This window comes from Mus pahari, chromosome 1 (genome assembly GCF_900095145.1).
Source record: "Mus pahari chromosome 1, PAHARI_EIJ_v1.1, whole genome shotgun sequence".
NCBI lineage: Eukaryota > Metazoa > Chordata > Mammalia > Rodentia > Muridae > Mus > Mus pahari.
The window spans coordinates 152,531,281-152,551,493 of record NC_034590.1 but is presented as its reverse complement, the minus strand read 5'-3'; the positions used below and the strand labels follow the sequence as shown (position 1 = coordinate 152,551,493).

The window sequence follows — 20,213 nt, the reverse complement described above, 5'->3', positions numbered from 1 at the left end:
TGTATCAAGCTCACTGTCAGGTAAACCACACCCTCTCCTCTATCTGGACTGTTATGATACTCGAGGGGGCAAGTGTCCAGTCTAGAATTTGCTGACATACTGGAATAGTGATTTGGTAGGTGGCACTGTGGCCAGCCCTCTACCACCACCTGTGTTGATGTCCAGCCCACATCGTTCACCCCAGCCTTGCAACAGCTGCTCCATGACTGCCCTCTGATAGGGTAGGCTGGTCAGTCACATGTCTGATGTTAGATCCAGGAAGGATGCCATGGAATGTCTTATAACTGGGCTCAGAGAATGCCAAGGCCCTGGGCCTCTGGAAGAAGATGTTAGGGACTGCTCAAGCTCTGTATCCATTGGCCTTGAAGATTCCGTTGCCATCTAGAACTGAGCTCAGGACCAAAACTTCTCCTTCTTAGTCCAAGGATGACATATGCTGCTCCACTACAGGGCACGTTATGTCTATTCCGTGAACAAAGAATCTGAGGGGATTCCCAACCGTATAGTAAAACACAGAATGGGGCTTTGAACTCTGAACTTTATCTTTTCTTAAAAGATTTAAAAGTTTTATAATTATATGTATATGTGTGTCAGTGTGTGTGTGTGTGTGTGTGTGTGTATATACAGGTGTCCATGGAGTCCAGAAGAAAGCAGGAACTGACCCCTGATCCCAGATCCCCTAGAGCTGGAGTTATAGCAGTTAGCCACCCAACATGGGTGGCGGGAAGTGAGCTAGGGTGCACTGCTAGAAAAATACACACTGTTAACTGGCAAGCCATCTCTCCAGTCTTTATCTTTTCATTGGAAAAATCCAGATTTTTTTTTTTTTAGCTTGTCTCAGATCATCCCTCTTTCTTGGACTTAGGTGAGGGGATATGCTCGTGTTCCCACATCTCTCTAGGACCACATATGTCATAGCATGTCTCAGTATCATAACTACTGTATTCTATCAAGTCCTTACGCACACTGAGGACAGAGTGTCCACATCAGTCCCAGCATCCCACTTTGAATGGATATGTGGATGGATGAGGATGGAGCCAAGCCCGGACAAGTAGAGATAGGGGAATGTATTAGATTTGCTCAGGTCTCAACAGCCAGCCTGTAGATATTCTTACTTCATAACTTTAAGTATAACATGAGAATCTGAGAGCCGTGACCATGGTTGGTCCATTGAGAGCATTTTCTACACACACTGGACTCTTTTCTCATTAAGCCATGTAGGTCACATCCTTGTACCAACCCCACATGCTAGATGCTGTTACCCTGCTTATCATAGAGTAGAAATTGGACCTACTCAAGGTGACTAAATTTGATGGAGAGTTGGGACACGAACCCACACCACTGTGGACCGCAGAACCGGAATACTGGACTGTCATCATGTTACACAAAGGAGACAGAGCTCACACAACATACATTTACTCACGCACAGCCACTGTCACGATTCAGTACTAAGACAATGCCAGGGCTTGGAAGACTGCACAGTGGGTGAGTGTGCTGGGTGTGCAAGCCCGAGGACCTGAGTTCAAATCTCCTGCACTCAAATGAAAAGCCCAGCATGGCCCATGCATGCCTGCAACCCAACATACGGGGATGGAGACTGGCAGATTCGGAGAGCTTGCTGTTAAACCAGCAAGGCCAGAAGGGCAAGCTTGTGGGTCGGTGAGAAACCTTGTCTAAAAAATTCAGGGGACAGGTGACAGAGGAAGCCAAATGACATCTTTTTCTGCCCTCTACATCTCTCTCTCTCTCTCTCTCTCTCTCTCTCTCTCTCTCTCTGGACTCCTGTGTGTGTGCTTGAGCTTACACACACACACACTTGCACATGTATGCAAACACATGTTGTCTTCTTGAACCCGAGAGATACAGACCTTTTGTGTGGATATGATTGTGCCTGCTAGAGGTGCTAACAGGCAGGAAGCAGAAGGAGGAGGAGGAAGAGGAGGGGGCCTGGTAATCCCCACATTGTTGACTTGCTGCACAGCAGGACTGTGTGATATGTTTAAACCGTGTAAGCTTCACTAAGTCTCAATTATTAGTGCTCACTGGGGGCACAGAGAATATACATCGTTGAAATTCCTGCAATTATTCCCATTTCTGCCTCACCCAGCCTTCCCCAGAGCTGCTGGTAATTAGCAAACTCAATTGACTCTCAGAGTACCTCTCGCTCATCACCTCTTCCCCCGATGGTCTTTATGGTTCACTAACATACTTAAAATAATCAGCCTGAATAATTATCCCTCTCAGTCAGACCATGAATATGTTTCCAAGGAAGTTTTACTAACATTTCCTCACTGTAATCTTAAAAGAACAAAGACTAAAGAATTCTTGTGGGGCCAGCTTAGAAGCATTCCTGAATCCCACTGCCTCATCATGAGCATGATGCGGAGTTGAGAGAAACCCGGGGACACCCCAATTTAAGATGTAGCTCAGCTTGGGTTCCTCACTCCCTAGGCATCTGACAGACACGCCCATGGCACGCACACAGCCACATGCAACCCCATCTGTTGTACTCATTCTTCATTTCCTAGGCGACCACTGGGCTCCGTGGAAGAATCCCACTGGATGGGGATTGGCCCTGGGGAGGGAGTGGGCGCTCTCAGTGTTGATCGGGATAGAAAGAAAGCCAGTGAGGGACTGTGGGATGTCAGCTGTGATACGCTAAGGGCACACTCAGTATAGTCTCACTTTTAAAAGTGTGCTTTTGGAGCACTCCCTGCACGCCAGACACAGCACTAGTCAGTCACTCCGCATGCAGGTTCTCTCACAGACGCCTCCACAACCTGGCAGTGTGTACATTGTCTTTCAGATGAGTGCTTCCTCAAGATTCTAGAGCCAGTGAGGGGTGGAGCTGAGGCGTGAGCCCAAACCTGTCTGATTAGACACCCCTGAGAGGGAGAGACAATGGGGAGTCCTAAAGATCAAATATCATGTGGTTCCACCTGAGCACAGACTTACCGTACTTACCTGGGCCCAGTGAGGGCTTTTGTAACCTGTAGAGCACCAAGAAAGAGACACAGGGTGGCCTTGGAGAGTCTAGAAAACAAGGCAGGTTTGACTTATAAGATAGGGGTATAGGGATTTCTTTAGGGGTTTTCTAAGTGTGGGGTCGGGGCAGTCAGAAAAACCTGAGGTGTAAGCCGTGGAAGACTGGGTAGTCTGGGGATCATGCCAACAGTAGCCACTAGGCAGGGACGTTGGAGAGACACAGCACAGGAACACACTGGAAGTGGCCAACCAGTAAGAATAAAGAGATGACAGAACTGAATGGGTGGACCGAGTTCAGGAAGGCTTTCCGTGGGGGATGGTAACACTTCAGGAGTGAGAGGTCCTGGCTGAGGGATGCTGATTGCAGCCGTGCTCAGATGCACTTGAGCTAACCCCAGACCTTCTGGAATGATTGATGAAGTTACCAGATCCTTTCATATCTCTGAACCTCCCTGACCCCTTACCTCCTCCCAAATCCCTAGTCTCAACTTGTCCTTGCCTATCTCTAAACGCATCTTGCTTTCTGTAAACCACTTAGCAACTTCAAAAGCTCAAGTGACTCCCCAGACAGAACTAAAGGACCTATCTTCCTCTGTTTACTCCCCATCCCAACTAAGGTTTATTATTTGATGTCAGGAGACTTCCTGTGTGTGTGTGCGTTTTGAGAAGATGCTCCTACTGCGGTCTGAGGGCTCTGTATGCTAAGGGGTAACATGAGAACCTTGGCACGTAAGGCGGTCTTCGGGCTTTGTTGTTCAAACCTACTTTATGGTAATTCTTTACAGATCATCCTAAATTTCACCTCCATGGATTTGTTTAAGAGCCGCCTGTGCTGGTACGATTACGTGGAGATCCGGGATGGTTACTGGAGAAAGGCCCCCCTGTTGGGTGAGTGGACATCAGCCTTCAGAGAGTGAGAGATGGGGTGTGTTCTCCCTATCTGGAGGTTCCATGTAGCAGCTGGCACAGGAAGCTCTCAGGCGCTCTTGTCATTGTAAAACTCTGACCATTCCATTTGGCCACACATGTTAAAGGCTTTTAAAAAAACTGTCAGCGCCTTATGACCCAGCAATTCCACTCCTTGGAATGTTTCCTAGAGAACTAATTAAGGAAGTGTACACTGAAGCAGGAAGAATCAAAGAAATTTAAATGTTCAGCAGTAAGGCTTAGCGGAGTAAACTGTGACACACCTTTTCCACGGAAAATTTCCACCCAATAAAAATAAAGCTGGAGGGGAGAGTGTATCGATACAGAAAGATTTTTTTTTTTCCCAGCACTCTATAACCTGCGCAATGTTACAGAGTGGAGTAAATAGAATTGTTTCCAACTCATGCATGTACATAAAGATGTGTATAGGGCAGGAATCACAGCTAGCAGCTGTCACAGGCAGAAGAGATAGGAATGGGACCGGTTTGTTGAAGTAAGGGCCACAGCTGTGCTGTCTTAAATTGTCAAAACTAAATTACTCAAACCATCGCGTGGGCCGAATCCAACGGTGAGGAACCATTTTATGATTTACAATATAAATCTCAAATAAAATTAGAGATGTAAAGAACCCATAGTGGTTATTTTAGAGGATTTTTTTTTTTAATGTTTCTACTCTGTTCTTGGTTTGGTTCTCTCTTCCAGAGTTTCTGATGGGCAGGGGTTACTTCTGTGGAATAGACAAGAGTACAGAGGCACCCACCAAAGGCCGCTTGGACCTTTGAGCAAAAGATCACAGAAAGACACCATAAAGAGAAAGGTTTCCCAAGAGAGATTTCTCTTGATGCTCATGGAAGATTAATATTGCCTAGAATCAGTGGTCTTGGGTTTGGGGAGCCGACTCTGTGATTCATTGGCCTGAAGAGGACAGCTATAATGGAGCTGCAGGGAGAAACAGACCAACAAAGAGGCAGATAAAAGGAGTGTGGGGCGTCCTCACTGCTAGGACGATCTGAATGATGCCCTCCTGGCCTGGTCAAATCCAAGGTTTTGGCGATAACTTGGTCTCCCGCAGTCCTCCATGTGCATGGGAAAGCCACACTTGCCATGCTGCCAGTGATGAACCTGGGGAGGAGTTGTTGCCAGAACAGTTGGCTGTAGATGGTGATGAGAAAGAAAGCCCTGATGTAGTGCTAGATCCTGGGGGACTAGGATGAGACAGTCGCGCCAGACAGGGTAGTCTCTAGGGACCTTGTAGCCTTCTGCATGAGTAATCTGTAGCCTTTGGCTATCAATGGGGACAGCCCACAAGTGCCTGCTTCTAGAAAGATGTGAGTTTAATTTCCCAAGGGTACAGACAGGTGGGAATGTGTGTCCTTAGATGCTCCAGAGTGCTAGGAGCAGCTGGTCTGTGTGCTATCATTGGGAAAAATGCATCAGGTAGTTCCTAGTCCATATATACAAGCTAAGTTCCCTCTGGAAGTATGCATAGGAATGTGGGCGTAGACAAGTGGCTATACTGCCCAAGACAGGATATAGAGCCTGTCTGCACTGGGTTCTGTTTCTGGCCTAAAGTGACCAGATGGGGAAATAACAGTCAGAGACCTAGGTCACAGGTTGCATTGGTCAGGTGTGCCAAAATGGCAGTGTGCAAGGGAAGGGGGATGACTGGGCAAGGAAAGTGATTTTTGCACTAGTGTGTGTACCAAAGTTTGGATTCCTAGCACCTCCATAAAAACAAAACAAAACAATACAAAACCAAACAAAACAAACCATATGTCTGTATTCCAGGACTAGGGGGTAGTAGTGGAAATGGGTGGGTCCCTGGAGTCCCCGAGCCAGTCAGATTAATTGAACCAGTGAGGTTCAGATTCAGCAAGAGACCCTGTTCTCAAAAAATAAGGTGGAGAGTAGGGAAGACACAAAATGTTGATTTCTGGCCCCACATGTACCTGGATACACATATGTAACTGTATCCACATCTTCATGCATGTATAAGTGCACCTATACACATATATGCATACAAGAGCCCCCCCCCCCAGGTCCCCAACAAGTCTGGGCTCCTGGGAGCAGGTTTTTTTTTTTTTTTTTTAACTTGTCTGTGTGCCGTCATTGCCTGGAAAATATCTCTGGTTAAGACTCCTGGAATATAACTTAAACAGAATCCACAAAAGTAGGTCAGAGAATGATCACATTGGCCTCTCGTGTGTCCTGTCTAGTGCCAAACACACAGAAAGGATGCTCAAGAGATGGAGCGGTTGCCTCCAAGCAAGGAAGCATGCAGGTGGTGGTCAGCATTACGCTGTGTCTTGGTCACCTGTCTACTGTTTGGATCCCCCATGCTAACATTTTATAAAAGCCATATGGGAAGAGCTTCATCAGTACAAGGAATCAAAGACCCTCAACCTGGCAAAAACCTTCAAGTCACTGTACCCCTCATGGCACAGGAAAGCCAAGCTTCTCGCACGTACTTAGTGCCCAAGGCCTCACGGCTAGCTAGTGTCTGAAGTCAAACCAGAATTCCACTGTCCTGGTAAAGGGGACAGGTGACTGCTGAATATTTACAGTCCTTCCCTCCCAAGTTGTCAGATGAAATAGTCCAGGGGTTATTTATCTGTGAGTCAAAGCTAACCAGGCTTCCTCCCGAGGTTGGCAGCCCGATACCCCAGGGATGGCTTAGACCAAAGCCGTGGGAGGAAGGAGCCAGAGTCTCCCAGAGAGTGGACACGGATTGGTTTCCAGGCATTCCCTTTGCTCAAGTGGCAAGCGGGAATTTTCTCAGTATGGATCCTGGTGTCTCTGTTGCACTCAGGACTGGGACGGGATTTGTGCAGTTTATCAGTTTATTGGTGGGGGTGCCCGCTTGGGGTGATGGGTGGGGGAGGGTTAGTGCTCATATTTTACCTGAGTCATTGCTTTCTCTCTCTCTCTCTCTCTCTCTCTCTCTCTCTCTCTCTCTCTCTCTCTCTCTCTCTCTCTATCTCTTTCTCTGTCTCTCTCTTTCTGCACACACACACACACTCTCACACACACAGCGTTGCAGCCAAGGCATGGCCTGGTGCCTGAAACCATCACTCTTCATTTGCAGGCACACCCTCCTTTGCCAACTATTTGGTCCGCTCTGATGTTTCCAAATGCAGTCGTTAGTGAATTTTTGTGTTTGGAACAAGTGCATTGTGTAGGCTAAGCTGGTCCCTGGGAGGGGTCAGTGCCATGCAATCTGCCGGGAGGGGTAGGTCAAGGCCCCTTTGGCAGGAGGGAGAGCGGATTAGGGCAGATTGTAAAGTAGGCATCTTTGCTGTGAAAACCTCTGCACCGCATTCTCTTTCCCAGGGCAGTGTGCAAAAATCCAGGCATAATGCGCGCATAACTTTTTATGAATGAACCCTTTATGACTCCCCGCAGAGCCCACTCGGAGTGTCCTCATCTGCATCTCCTCTTGATATCCTTATTAAAGGCCTTTAAACCCAGGAACGAGATTTCAGTCCAGGAACTGACACCTCTCCGTGCCTGTTTCCTGCCAGCCTGCTCAGCTCTTCCGAGAGAGGCTGTTTGTGACCCAGGTTTACACGTACTGGGTTCAAAAGAAAATTATAGATGAGAATATTTCACAGCTGGTTAAAGATCACAGATGGGGTTTCTGTGCCAGGGGCCACTTCCCCTTCCTTAACAGGGTATGTGTAGGGGCTCAGGGGTGGTGCCAGAAGAGTCAGTCAGTAATCTTACACACTGTCCTTCAACGTGGTTTCCCCTCCCCTGTTGCTGTAGAGGAAGCAGCCCGAGCAAGCACCGTATTTTTGTCTGCAGAGCTGCCTTGGCATTCGGTGTTTCCATAACACACACAAAAGCCCCTTATCCTGTTTCCTTGAAACGGGGAGGGGAGTTCAGAAAGGTCAGGCCGGCCCATCGAGGCGCGTGGCCCCACTCCTGAAGTTTCCTGGGCTAGGGCAGTTTCCCAAATGAACAGAAATGACAGCGTGAGGCCAACAGCCAAGCCTGGCACCCGCACAAATGTGCTTAGGGATCTTCATTTGTCTTATTCTGAGCTGGGAAGGGAACATGGCACTTTCATTCCCAGGATGCACCTTTGGTGTCATATCCAAAACGGCACCATGTTCAGAACTAGACCCCAGTTCCTTTTGATGGTGGTGGTGATGATGGTGATAGTGGCCCCGATAGTCTGGATCTTAAACTGCCAAGCTTCAGATCTTGCTTCCACCTCCAACTTTGAGACAAATGCTCTCGTCCTCACTTTTCTCGTCTGTGAAATGGGGATAATAACAGTACCCGATTTAGGGGGAAAGGAGTGTGGTCTGTGTCAGATTTGCCTTGCTGTAACAAAAATGCCTGAGGGGAATTAACTGGAAAGAGGAAAGGTTTATTTGAGCTTGTGGTTTAGTCCATAGTCACTTGACCTGATTGCTTTCAGTTTGGTGACAAGGCCAGAAGCAGCTGGAAGGAAAAAAAATTGCTAGTGCTTCATGGTGGCATGAGAGTGTGGGACAAGAAGAGAGAATATTCTTTGAGGACAAGCTTCCATTGATCTAGTCCCCCCACACACACCTCTAAGTAGCCCTTAAGCTATGAGTCTATCAATAAATGGATTATCTATTGATATGTTCAGAGACCTCCAGATGCAGAACACCTCCCCCCTGCTCCCCAAGGCCCTACATAAGATCACTACTGCGACAAGGGTGGATCAGCCGGCAGCAGGGGTGACAGAAAGTTCTTCTCATTGAGTTAGTTCCGTAGGTAACAGACTATAGACCTCCCCCCTCTCATTTGGAGTCAGTCCTCAGTGGCTGTGGCCGCTGGGGGTTCAAAAGGAGATGCAGACTGGAAACCTGAGTCCAGCTTAGGGCTGTCGTGGACTGACTGTACAGTGCTCCCTCTTGCTAAAACATGGTGCTCCCTCGTGCTTCCTCGTTGTTTACTAAAAACTGATCACAGCAATCGGCCGTACCAAAGATGCGGTTCCCAAAGTGTATAGGCCTCCAATCTGTTTTTTTGTTTTGTTTTTGTTTTTGTTTTTGTTTTCAAGACAGGGTTTTTCTGTGGAACTCACTCTGTAGACCAGGCTGGCCTCGAACTCAGAAATCCGCCTGCCTCTGCCTCCCAAGTGCTGGGATTAAAGGCGTGCACCACCACGCCCATCCAATCTGTTTTTTTTTTTTCTTTGAGCATATGAGTGCATGTGTGTGCTGTGTGTGCATGGGTGGCCACGCATGCGGGAGCATGTATGCATATGCTGTTTGCATATGCAGGTAGGACCCCCACTGGGCGTCGTACTTCAGATACCACCTACCTTCAGGCTGGCGAGTCAGTGAGACCCCGTCTCTCCAGTGTGAGAATTGTAAGAACACATCACCGTGCCCGGCTGTCTTACCTCACTTTGGGGGCACAAATTTAAATCCTCACACTTACACAGAGCCGTCTCCCCAACCCTTCCAATATACTTTTCCTTCCCAAAGACTTGACAGTCATTTTATTTCACTAAATAGGAAGACCTCTAAATCCAAACGGCTAGAGATAGCCAGAACCAGGAGGGAGCAGAGCTGACTGGCTGGCAGCCCTCAACCCTGGTTTTCCTCAAAGAGTATAAGCCAGAGCTGACCATCTGGAAGAGGCCACGGTGTCACCAGTCCTTCCTCAGCCTTGTGCCTTTCTACTTTTCTCAGAAAAATAAAACATAATTATGGTGTCTAGTGCCTTGACCAGGGCTTCCCACGCACTTATGGTTAAAGTGCCTGCCTTTGTAAACACTGGGAGCCGGTTACAGTGGCACATGTTTATAATTCCAGTGCTGGAGAGACTGAGGCAGGAGGATCCAGCAAGTTTGAGGCCAGCCTGGGTTACTTAGTGACTATAATGTCAGCTGGGGCTACAGAGTGAGACCCTGGGCGTATGCTGTAGCTCAGTGCCTGTTGTTTCTTTATTGTCTCAACTCAAGGCAGCTCAGGTGATACCCAAGTCCACGTGGACCTTCCTCCAAGCTGGCGAGACACTCTCTGGCTACTCAAGGCTTGTGAACTGTGGGAAAGCCACCTCTATACTTGCTCAGGAGCTGGTAGTCACGCTTACATGTCACATCAGGCTTGGCATGGGGAATTCCGCATGGCTGTGTCATGGGCAAAGGTCTAGACAAGCCACACAGACAATTCCGTACTGGACCCAGAAGAACAGGGAGCTCTTGGATCTTGTTACCCTTCTGGGCTCTGTCCAGGGACTGGGGACACTACTTCCTGTTCTCCCAGATCTTTAAGTCTCCTTGTGGTCTTCATCATCCTGCCTGAGCCATAGTCTTAGCTTGGAGGAAGAGGATGCACAGAATCAGTCCTTAAGGGGCTCCATGGTATCCGTCCAAAGTTCTTCATCCCAGTCTCTCTCTTCCCTTCTGGGTCCCTCTGCACCATCTGGGAAGCCCACTGTTCTTCGACCCTGAACCTTCAGTATTGCATCTGGCCTTGAATTAATTCAAATGCAAGGAAGCTTTGGTTTCTTGGTCCCTGGCCCTTCTTCCTGAGGGAAGGGTAACAGAGGGTCCAGTGCCCCAAAGGGAAGGGTGCGGTGTCTTCAGGATTGTCAAGCAAAGCAAACAAACAAAACAAACAAACATCATTGACAGCTCAGCATCATCTCTCTACCGCTGGGACTACCACAAACTATGCCACAGGACCCACGTGGCAGGGAAGGTACCTGCCCTCTGTCTTGTACTTCGAGTGCCTGGAATCCTGACTTGTCCTTCATGGTCTCTCAGATGGACCATTCTTGAGCCCCTATTTGTGGACTGCAGGGTCAGCTGCCACTTTGAGGGTCATTGCCTACTTCCTATCTTTCCTTCAGACTGAGGTAAGTTGAGCCCGATGTCCACAGTGTCCCGACTGTTCTTTCTCTTTCCAGGGAGGTTCTGTGGCGATAAGGTACCTGAGCCCCTCGTCTCCTCGGACAGCCGGCTCTGGGTGGAATTCCGTAGCAGCAGCAGCAGTCTGGGCAAAGGCTTCTTTGCTGTATATGAAGGTTTGTTCTTGATAAAGCAGTCAGGCGGGTGGCCACTGACAAGCGTCCATCCTTTAGCGCAGCCGGCTTCCTTCCCTGGAAGGCAAAGGCCATGCGTGCTAAGCTCTGTCACTGTCACAAGCCCAGTGAGCTCTCCGCTCAATCCAGCTGGGGTATCAGGCATCAGGCATCAGGGTAGAGATGGCAGTGGCCTCTGGACACCTGAATGAGCTCAAGCAGGGGGCCTGACATCTCTGGACTCTTGCTTCATCAGAAAATAGAAAACGTGGTGCTACCCAGACATTCCTGTCCATGTAAGAGAAAGGCTGTGGAATCCCCCTGGGGCAGCTTCTGTGTGTCTTAATCCTCCCGGCTCAGAAAGGAACTGAACTGGAAACATAGCAAAGCCCCACTTTGCCTTGAGTTACTGAAAATTTGGACAGTCCAGATTTCCTCTGCGTAGCTACGCGGCTATCCAGAGTTAAAACTCAACTCTCTCAAGGCCAGTTTTGTTAGACTCAGAGGCAAATGCTGGCTCTTGGAGCCACCTTGTGGCAATAAGTAGCCATTCACCTGTGTTTGGAAGATGTGATCAAGGTCTCTTTCTCTCTCTCTCTCTTTTTTTTTTCCTTGTGTTCTCTCTAAAGCCATGTGTGGGGGAGACATAACCAAAGATGCAGGCCAGATTCAATCTCCCAACTACCCTGACGACTACAGACCTTCCAAGGAATGTGTGTGGAGGATCACAGTGTCAGACGGGTTCCATGTGGGACTTACCTTCCAGTCCTTTGAGGTGAGCATCGCTAGGATGTTTTCCCCATTGTCTATAAAGACAGGGTCTTATAGCAACCCCAGCACTCAGGAGGGCGGGGCAGGAGGAAAGTGAGTTTTAGACCTGATTGGACCAACCAAAAGACAAACAGAAGGGATTGGGGGTGGGGTCCAGGGGAGATGGCTCAGTCGGTGAAGTGTTTCCTTGTCTTGCTGGCACAAGGGCCTGAATTTGATCCCAAGTACCCATAAAGCCCCATGTATACCTTGTAACCTCAGAGTTGAGAGGCCATGCAGGCAGCCCCAGGAACTTGCTGGCAGCCGGCCTAGCCTAACTGGTGTGCTTTGGGGAAGTGAGAAAGCCGGTCTCGAAAATCAAAATAAGTGTCTTCTGAGGTTTGTTTACCTGTGACCTACACAAACACACACACACACACACACACACACACACACACAAAGACACACACACACAAAGACACACACAGACAAAGACACACACAGACACAGACACACACACACAGGCACAGACACACACACAAAGACACACACACAGAGACACACACACAAAGATACACACACAAAGACACACACAGACACAGACACACACACACANACACAGATACACACACAAAGACACACACACACACACACACACACACACACACAAAGACATGATTTTCCACTTTTGGTTAAGAACAGGAAGCTAATAGTCCATTTCAAGCCCATCTTCCTTGTTTCTCTTAGAGTCTCCTCAGCCTGATTCATCTTGACTTTTGCAACAGGGACAGACTGGACAAGCTGGGTATGAACTCAGCTTAGATTTGAGAGAGAGGGTTAGGTTTTAATTCTGAACTAAAAATCCTTGAAGCCAAGCCAGACAGCGTCACCCACATGCCCCCCCCCATCTTTCTCTTTAGATTGAAAGGCATGACAGTTGTGCATATGACTATCTGGAAATCCGAGATGGTCCCACAGAGGATAGCACCCTGATTGGTCACTTCTGTGGCTATGAGAAGCCGGAGGCCGTGAAATCCAGCGCCAACCGACTGTGGGTGAAGTTTGTGTCCGACGGCTCCATCAATAAAGCGGGCTTTGCAGCCAATTTCTTCAAGGGTATGGTTTAGCGGTCTGTTCCTGTTTTTATTCAAAGGAAGAACTATTGCTTTCCCCAGTGTAAGGATTCCAAGACCTGTATGAGACCTTAGCAGCAAGTGAAGCTCCTGCCGGGAGGAGGCTGCTCATCTTGACCTGCTGCCCTCCCCGTGGGGTTCATACTGGCGAGAATCAGGCTCCAGTTGGCTTCTGCAAGGAAGCTATTCTATTCGGGGACATGAAAGTTAGTGATTTTTTTTTTTTTTTTGGAAGGGTGTGTGCGTGCACGCGCACGTGTGCAAGTGTGCATGTGAAGGTCTGAGGGTGACCTTAGGAGTCTCTCCCAAACACTTTCTACCTTATCTATTGACACAAGGACTCTCGTTTTGGCTAACCGAGCTAGTCAGCTTGCTCCAAGGACCCTTCTGCCTTCTGATGTTAGAATTACAAGCAGCCTGCCATGCACACCTGACATTTATGTGGGCGCTGGGGATTTGAACTCGGGTCCTCACACTTACACAGCAAACACTTTACCTACTGAAGCCAGCCTTCAAGGCCTAGTGATTTTTACCAGGTCTAAGTATATGTAGTGAAACCCTGATTTAATAACAATACATGCCCAGCAACCTCATTAACTGAGCTCACTGCGTCCCAGGGCCTGTGGGAGCCACTTGCTTTACCTGATATCATTTTGTTCCTGTGATAACCTTGTCACTTAGGTTTGGATTATTGACCAGCATTGAGAAAGGTGGCTCAGGGTCACTCTTGGACATGAGTGGCAGATTAAGGATCTAAACCCTGTCTGACCCCTGACCCCAGACCCTCTACAGCCTTGACTGCCACTCTTAGGTGGCACCCCAGGTCTTCTACTCCAAAGGTGTTGTCTCCCATCCCGCATGCTGGTGCCCAAGAGAGTGAGGTGTGAGGACAGAAAGGACAAATATCCCTGATGGAACCAGACCCAGACCACAGAGGTGATCCAGCATAAGGAGGGGCTTCCATGGTTTCTCTAGAAGGCCATTCAGGACCCCCAAAAGATGCACACCACCCCTAAGGACACTGGAGTACTCCCTAGGCCTGGTATACTGTGGCTGGGTCCCCAGGATAGATATAGGGGGGGTCCCTGCAGCTCCTTCTTTGTGGCCTCTTTATTGTGGTGCCACTTAACATCCAGCCATCCATCCCTTCCCTCCTCTCCCACATCTTCTGGCTGTTATAGACAAAAATCCCCATCTTTCCTGTCTTCCCCCACCCCCATCTTCCTTGTACCTCCTTTTTGTTTTATTATTTTATCTTTTAAGGGAGGATATCATACTGTAATTCAGGCTGGCCTGCACCTCACTGGGACTCATGGGTTTTCTCATGCCGCAGCTTCTGAATGCTCAGATTACAGATGTGAGCCACTGTGCCCAGCCCCGCCTCTTCTTAGGTACTTTCCCTAGATTCTTCTTGAAGGGTTGACATCAGGAGAATGGACTTCCAGACAAACCATCCTGCTAGGCAGCCTTGTGTCCTTACCAAAGCCTCGGTTTCTCCTTGTAGAACAGAAAGAAGAAAATGTGTTGCGTTGTGAAGTTCCAAGGAAACGATGGCTTGGAGATACTTTGCAAGCCATTGGGCTCCACGTGACATGTGGGATTACTGTTCTTCCCTTTCGTGGCTTGCAGAAGGAGTGAAAATCTTAATGCCCAGTTTCCTCTGGCTGTTGAGGCCGCAGTAGGATGCCCCAGAGCGCAGGATCTGGCTCATGTGTCTTTGCCAGAAGGAGAGAGCTGGAAGCATAATCACAAAGCCTGTGGCAGGGCTGGGGTGAGCCAGAGAACCTTGTGCCTTCATGCCAGTTGGCAACAGCCTTTGCCTGCGACCCAGCTGGCCCATAACACTGGCCAGGGTGCCAGCTGGCCTCAGCACTGATCCCCTAGTGCCAGATGGCAGCCCCTCTTTGAGCCAATTGGCTAGGCAGCAGGCAGAGCCTTACACTTCTGCTGATTTCAAGGAAGGATGGTGGCATTCAAGGCTTGGCTGGCCCAAGGGGTGTGACAACCATCTTGAATCCCTACACACTATCATTCCAGTGCAGAGGGACCATAGTCCCCTATGGCATAGTCCCCTATGCTGGGGGGAGGGGAGGCTTTCTTCAAAGCCCTGGGGTGTGCTCTAACTTCCCTTAACTCTCTGAAATTTCTTCAAGATCTTTTCCGGGTCTCATGACTGAGCCACAGAATGGCTCCTTCTTTTCTGGTGCACCTAGAGGATGGAAAGAAGCCAGAGCCGCGGCTGTACCCGGCTAAGCTCTGGTTCCAGCCCATTCTACCTGCGTGATCCCAGATCTCCTTTGAAGCTGTGCTCTGTCTGGAATGAGCATGAGACAGTGGGCTTGGCACAGGAGGCACTGTGAAGGCCATGTAGCCAGCCAGACCCTGGCAAGAGTGGTGCCCACTTGCCTGCCTCTTATCGACGATGGCGCAGTGCCGCTGACAGCAACAGAGCCCACTGCCCTTGAGGCTTTTCTCCAGCACTCTGGCTAGCATATCCTTTTGTCTCTGTAGGAGTGGAGCTTTCTCTGCTTTCTCTAGCTTCTCCCCTCCATCTGGCAATAACTAGGCTGAGAAATGGTAATTCACCTTTCTTGCCTCTGCGCCCTGCCCGTAGCCACCCCAGCTCCTGGCATCAGGGTCTCCCCTCCCTTCCTCTTGGTCTTTATTTATCTTTGTCCTTTCTCATGGAATCTTTTCTAAGTTTCCTCTGCTCTCTGGTCCATTTCTTAGACCTGCGGTGCCCCTCACATCTGCCCGACCCTTCTTCACTGAGTCATCCTTGCCGCCCCTCTCTTCACCTGCCTCTGCCTCTAGCCCTCTCCTCACCTCCTCCACCCTTTTTCCCAGACTGTCTCTCCTTCTACCCTTCTCATCATTGTCTTTCCAACTCCTGGAGGTGCAGAAATGGCACCAGAGTTGTCTGAAATGGCAGCCCTGTACATTGACAATATACCAGTCCTTCATGGGCACAATTTTCAATCACCACAAAAGCCAATACCACTCTTGTTGTTTTAAAAGTATAGGGAGGCTCAGAGAAGCCAAACAACCAGCATCCAAGTCCATACGATTGGATCATATCCGTTGGCCCAACCTGACCCAGCTTGCCTGGAATCCTGGTCTCTCTCTACTGCTCTATATTATCCTATATATTTCCCTTATTCCAAAATTTCTGAAAATTTTTAGATGCCTAAGAAAGTGCTTTGCAAATTTCAGCACAATGAGTAAATAGTTGCTCAAACACTGTTTCAACATGGCTACTACTACATTTATTAATGGCCATAGACAACGTCACCTCCCTGCCTATAGCATCTTTTGGCACCCAATGATCAACTCATTTCAGTCGTTGTTGAGCCCAAGAACACCTGACACTCAGAGTTAGTCTGTGTGCTCTCCACTGAGCGAAACACTGGGGTATGGACGAGCTATCTTCTCACTGGAGAAGGGCAATCAAACTGATAAGGAATGTGTGCAGAACAGACAAGGAAGAAGGCTAGACATGGGTTCACTTAAGTTGGAAGAGAGAAGCAGAGAGGGAAAAATAACAGAGAGGATGTTGCATTTGTGGAGGGCCAATTAGCTGAGAGTTTGGGGAGTGACCACCCAAGGAAACCTCTGAGAAGCAGTAGGCAAGGGTCTGAGACGCTACCCTGGAAGAGGCCCTGTCCATGGTGGGAAGGTTGGCTCTCTTTTCAGGTTATTCCCAACTCTTAGTCATTCTGAATTCTTTTGTTTCCTGGTGGAATCTATTCTTTCAAGATTTGCCCAACAGCTTCATACTTCCTCTGCCTCTGCTTTCCTTGGGGCCACAGATTGGCACTCCCCTTCCTGCCCCGCCCACTTTGCATTTTTAATGATGCTGAATGGTCTCTTCATTAAACTCTTCTGGCAGGGGCAGAGCACAGCCTGTGACATACCATAGCCTGACAGCGGAATGACTTTCCTGTTATTTCTAATAGGCGTCTTAGAAATGAGCAATGCTAAGGACTTTCCTTACTTCAATGGCTTGTGAGCTAACAAGTAACTCCAGTGACTTCTGTGTTCTGTCCATGGTCAGAGCTCATAGCATCCTTCTCTTCTGATTAATGCCCTGAGCACACTACTGGATGCCTGCTTGTCCTGAATGTCTCAGGCTACCCACCCCCAAGCCTACCCAACAACTTCTCCCAGGAACAGTGGCTAACTTGAGAGTCTAGTGTTTTCTGTAGCGTCTTATGAATTTCTATTTTAAAAAATGCTTCACAGCCAACTTCTAGTTCTGTCTAGGATACTGGTACATCTTCATCTATAAGTGCACCCCTCTATCAATATCCTTTACTGAGTGCCTCTAAAAAGTTCCATGGCGTTTCCATGAAGCCCCTGGTGTGGATCCTGTGAGATTTATAAAGCCAGTCATATATACCTTGCTTAATTCTGTTCTCCAGGCCTGGCCCTTTCTATTCTGGATAACAAGATGTCCCTGCTAATGTGAGCAGGATCCTGCCTTTGATTGTAGCTGTGTATGACTGTTGAGTGTAGACAAGGGAGTTTTGGGGGAGGTTACCACTAGGAGTAACTCTTATCATAGAGGAATGTACCTAGAGCCCTAGGATATGGAAGGGAGAAAACGGACTGTACATCTTGGTGACAATTTAGCCCTGTCACCTTCCCTCCCCACAGAGGTGGATGAGTGCTCCTGGCCAGACCACGGTGGGTGTGAGCAGCGCTGTGTAAACACACTCGGCAGCTACACGTGTGCCTGTGACCCTGGCTACGAACTGGCTGCCGACAAGAAGACATGTGAAGGTTGGTGTTGGACCTGTCAAGTTGAAATGACAGGGACTGGGAGACAAGTTTTAGGAGAAGTGAGGACAGAGATGGGCAGGTGGCTGGCTATGGAATAACAATGGAAACAAGCGGGGACAATCACAAACATAACAGGTTCCAGCCACTCTTGAGACTGTGAGACAGGCTGCAGCTTGCCGCCTGCTGTGGGTGCGTAACATTCATGCGGTTGTCATGGCAAGACCACAAGGAACTATGATCACTCTGGCGTGACTCCGTTGATTGCCTTTCCCACACGGCCTGGGTTCAGCCCACCTACCCACCTACATGAATGCTCACACAAGCCAGGCACAGAGAGGAACTTGACGCAGACATCTCTAACTCTCCTTTGGTCCAAGACCTGTGGAGCCCCCGACTGTGTTACTGTGTGACAGGTCAAATGTGCTGTCATCACTTAAAAAATAGTAGACATGTCCCCAGCTCGTTCCTCCAAAGCCTCAGTGGAAACCGTTCAACTAGAAAAAATGGAATTAGTCAGTTCAGACTGTCAAACTTCTTCCCAATTACTAGAGGGCAGCAGGTCTTCCTGATGCTTGGGGGAAATTGCAGTCACCTGGAACCAAAAGCAGATGAATCTAAAATGTTTCCCTCCACACAGTGGCCTGTGGTGGCTTCATTACCAAGCTAAATGGCACCATCACCAGCCCTGGATGGCCGAAAGAGTATCCCACCAACAAGAACTGTGTCTGGCAGGTGGTGGCTCCCGTGCAGTACCGCATCTCCCTGCAGTTTGAAGCCTTTGAGCTGGAAGGCAATGACGTAGGTCTCAGCCCTGTGACTGATGTGGCTGTGTTTGTGACTGTATTGTGGCTGTGTTTGTGACTGTGTTGTGACTGTGTTTGTGACTGTGTTGTGGATGTGTTTGTGACTGTGTTTGTGGCTGTGTTTGTGACTGTGTTTGTGGCTGTGTTTGTGACTGTGCTATGGCTGTGTTTGTGACTGTGTTGTGGCTGTGTTTGTGACTGTGTTGTGGCTGTGTTTGTGACTGTGTTGTGACTGTGTTTGTGACTGTGCTGTGGCTGTGTTTGGGACTGTGTTGTGGCTGTGTTGTGACTGTGTTGTGGCTGTGTTTGTGACTGTGTTGTGGCTGTATTGAGATGTGACTCAGAGCTAGAACAGGCTCTTCGAGCATCAAGATGGCCTGGGTGAAGTTGCCACCTCTGGTGGAGACCTAGGGGTACAGACTAGGCAGAATTGGGGGTTGTGAAAAAGGGGGCGGGTTTTCACATCAGTTTTGCTGTGTGCCCTTTTCACTGAGTCCAAGGAAGATGGAGTCAAGAGTAAAGGAGCAGGAGCTGGGGGCAGAGCAGTCAGGAGAGATCTAAACTCCAGTGTTAGGAGCTGGGAGCTGGCTAGTGTCCAGCTGAGGGGGATAAAGGCTCTGAGGGCCAGCAGCAGACAGGGGTATGATAACCAGCCTGTTCCTTTCTCTTGGAAGTGGCTGTGAATAATCAAGTTAGAGAAGAATTACACAGTAGCCCACAGCCAGACTGATGACTACACCCCATGTCTGCACCTGGAGATAGTATGAACCCCTGGGGCTACATGTACTTCTCCATGTATCCCTGCCACAGCCCAGCTGGGACTGTCACTTTAACAGCCTAGCCCTTACCCACTCCATCAGTCCTTTAGGTTACCAAGAGAGATGTCCACACCAAAAATCCTGATACAGGAGGCTCAAGAGATGGCCGAACAGTTAAGAGGAAGCACTGCTCTTACAAAGGACCCGAATTGAATTCCAAGCACCTCATTGGGTGGCTCACAACTGCACATAACTCTTCTGACCTCCATGGCCACCTGCACACATATGTGTACATTCACACACATACATATAACAAAAAATAAAACACATCTGTAAACATAAAACACAGGGGGAGAAAGCCAATGCACGGAAGGCTCTGGAGCTAATCAAGGTTAACCTCAAAGTGAGTGCTTCAGAGAAAAAAAAACCTAGATATTGGAAAGTAACCAAACAGACATTCAGCATTTACGTCGTTTTCAAGGTGCATTTTAGGCATCTGAGGTAATGTAGACTCAGGTCCCAGCTCTACCGCTGCTGAGCCAGGTGACTTCAGACAAACATCTTTCACCTTCTGAGCATTCGTTTGCCTGCATGAGACTAGGATAGAGTTGGATGGTGGCCAGAGTTTGCGGGCATTTCCTCCCATGCTGTCTCCTCTTCTGCCACCTCCTGACAGCAGGGGCCCATTGCTGAAGTCAATGCCTTGTGGTTGCCCACAAGATTAATGAGTAGACAAGCAAACAGGGATCCTGTCTTATGTGCCAGGCAGTGGAACCTCACAGAGCCTCAGCTGGAGAGCCAAAGTCCCTGTCACCCTCTGGCGCTCACCAGCTTAGTGACAATGCAGAGGACTGGAGCTCCAAGTCTGATTGAGCCCATTTGCCCACAGGGAAGGGTGTGGTTTGGGGTGGAGGAGGCGTGTCTCACAGAATTATAAAATACAATGGGTCCTCTCTCTGATGAGGACCTATGAAAATCAGCAGGAGGACTTAGGGGGAGAGGAGAGGAGAGGAGAGGAGAGGAGAGGAGAGGAGAGGAGAGGAGAGGACTGTACTGAGCTGTGG

General features: G+C 48.8%; 1 protein-coding gene across 2 annotated transcripts in view; it reads left to right on the top strand.

The window, feature by feature from the left end:
- The window catches only part of Tll2 (tolloid like 2), a 121,521-nt gene that overhangs the window by 87,189 nt on the left and 14,119 nt on the right, over positions 1-20,213 (top strand). For both annotated transcript variants that reach the window (XM_021206754.2, XM_021206762.2), the window contains 6 exons: positions 3,771-3,873; positions 10,810-10,926; positions 11,553-11,698; positions 12,594-12,789; positions 17,463-17,588; positions 18,226-18,386. In XM_021206754.2, the coding sequence (XP_021062413.1) occupies positions 3,771-3,873; positions 10,810-10,926; positions 11,553-11,698; positions 12,594-12,789; positions 17,463-17,588; positions 18,226-18,386 (849 nt within the window). The remainder of the gene's footprint in view (positions 1-3,770; positions 3,874-10,809; positions 10,927-11,552; positions 11,699-12,593; positions 12,790-17,462; positions 17,589-18,225; positions 18,387-20,213) is intronic.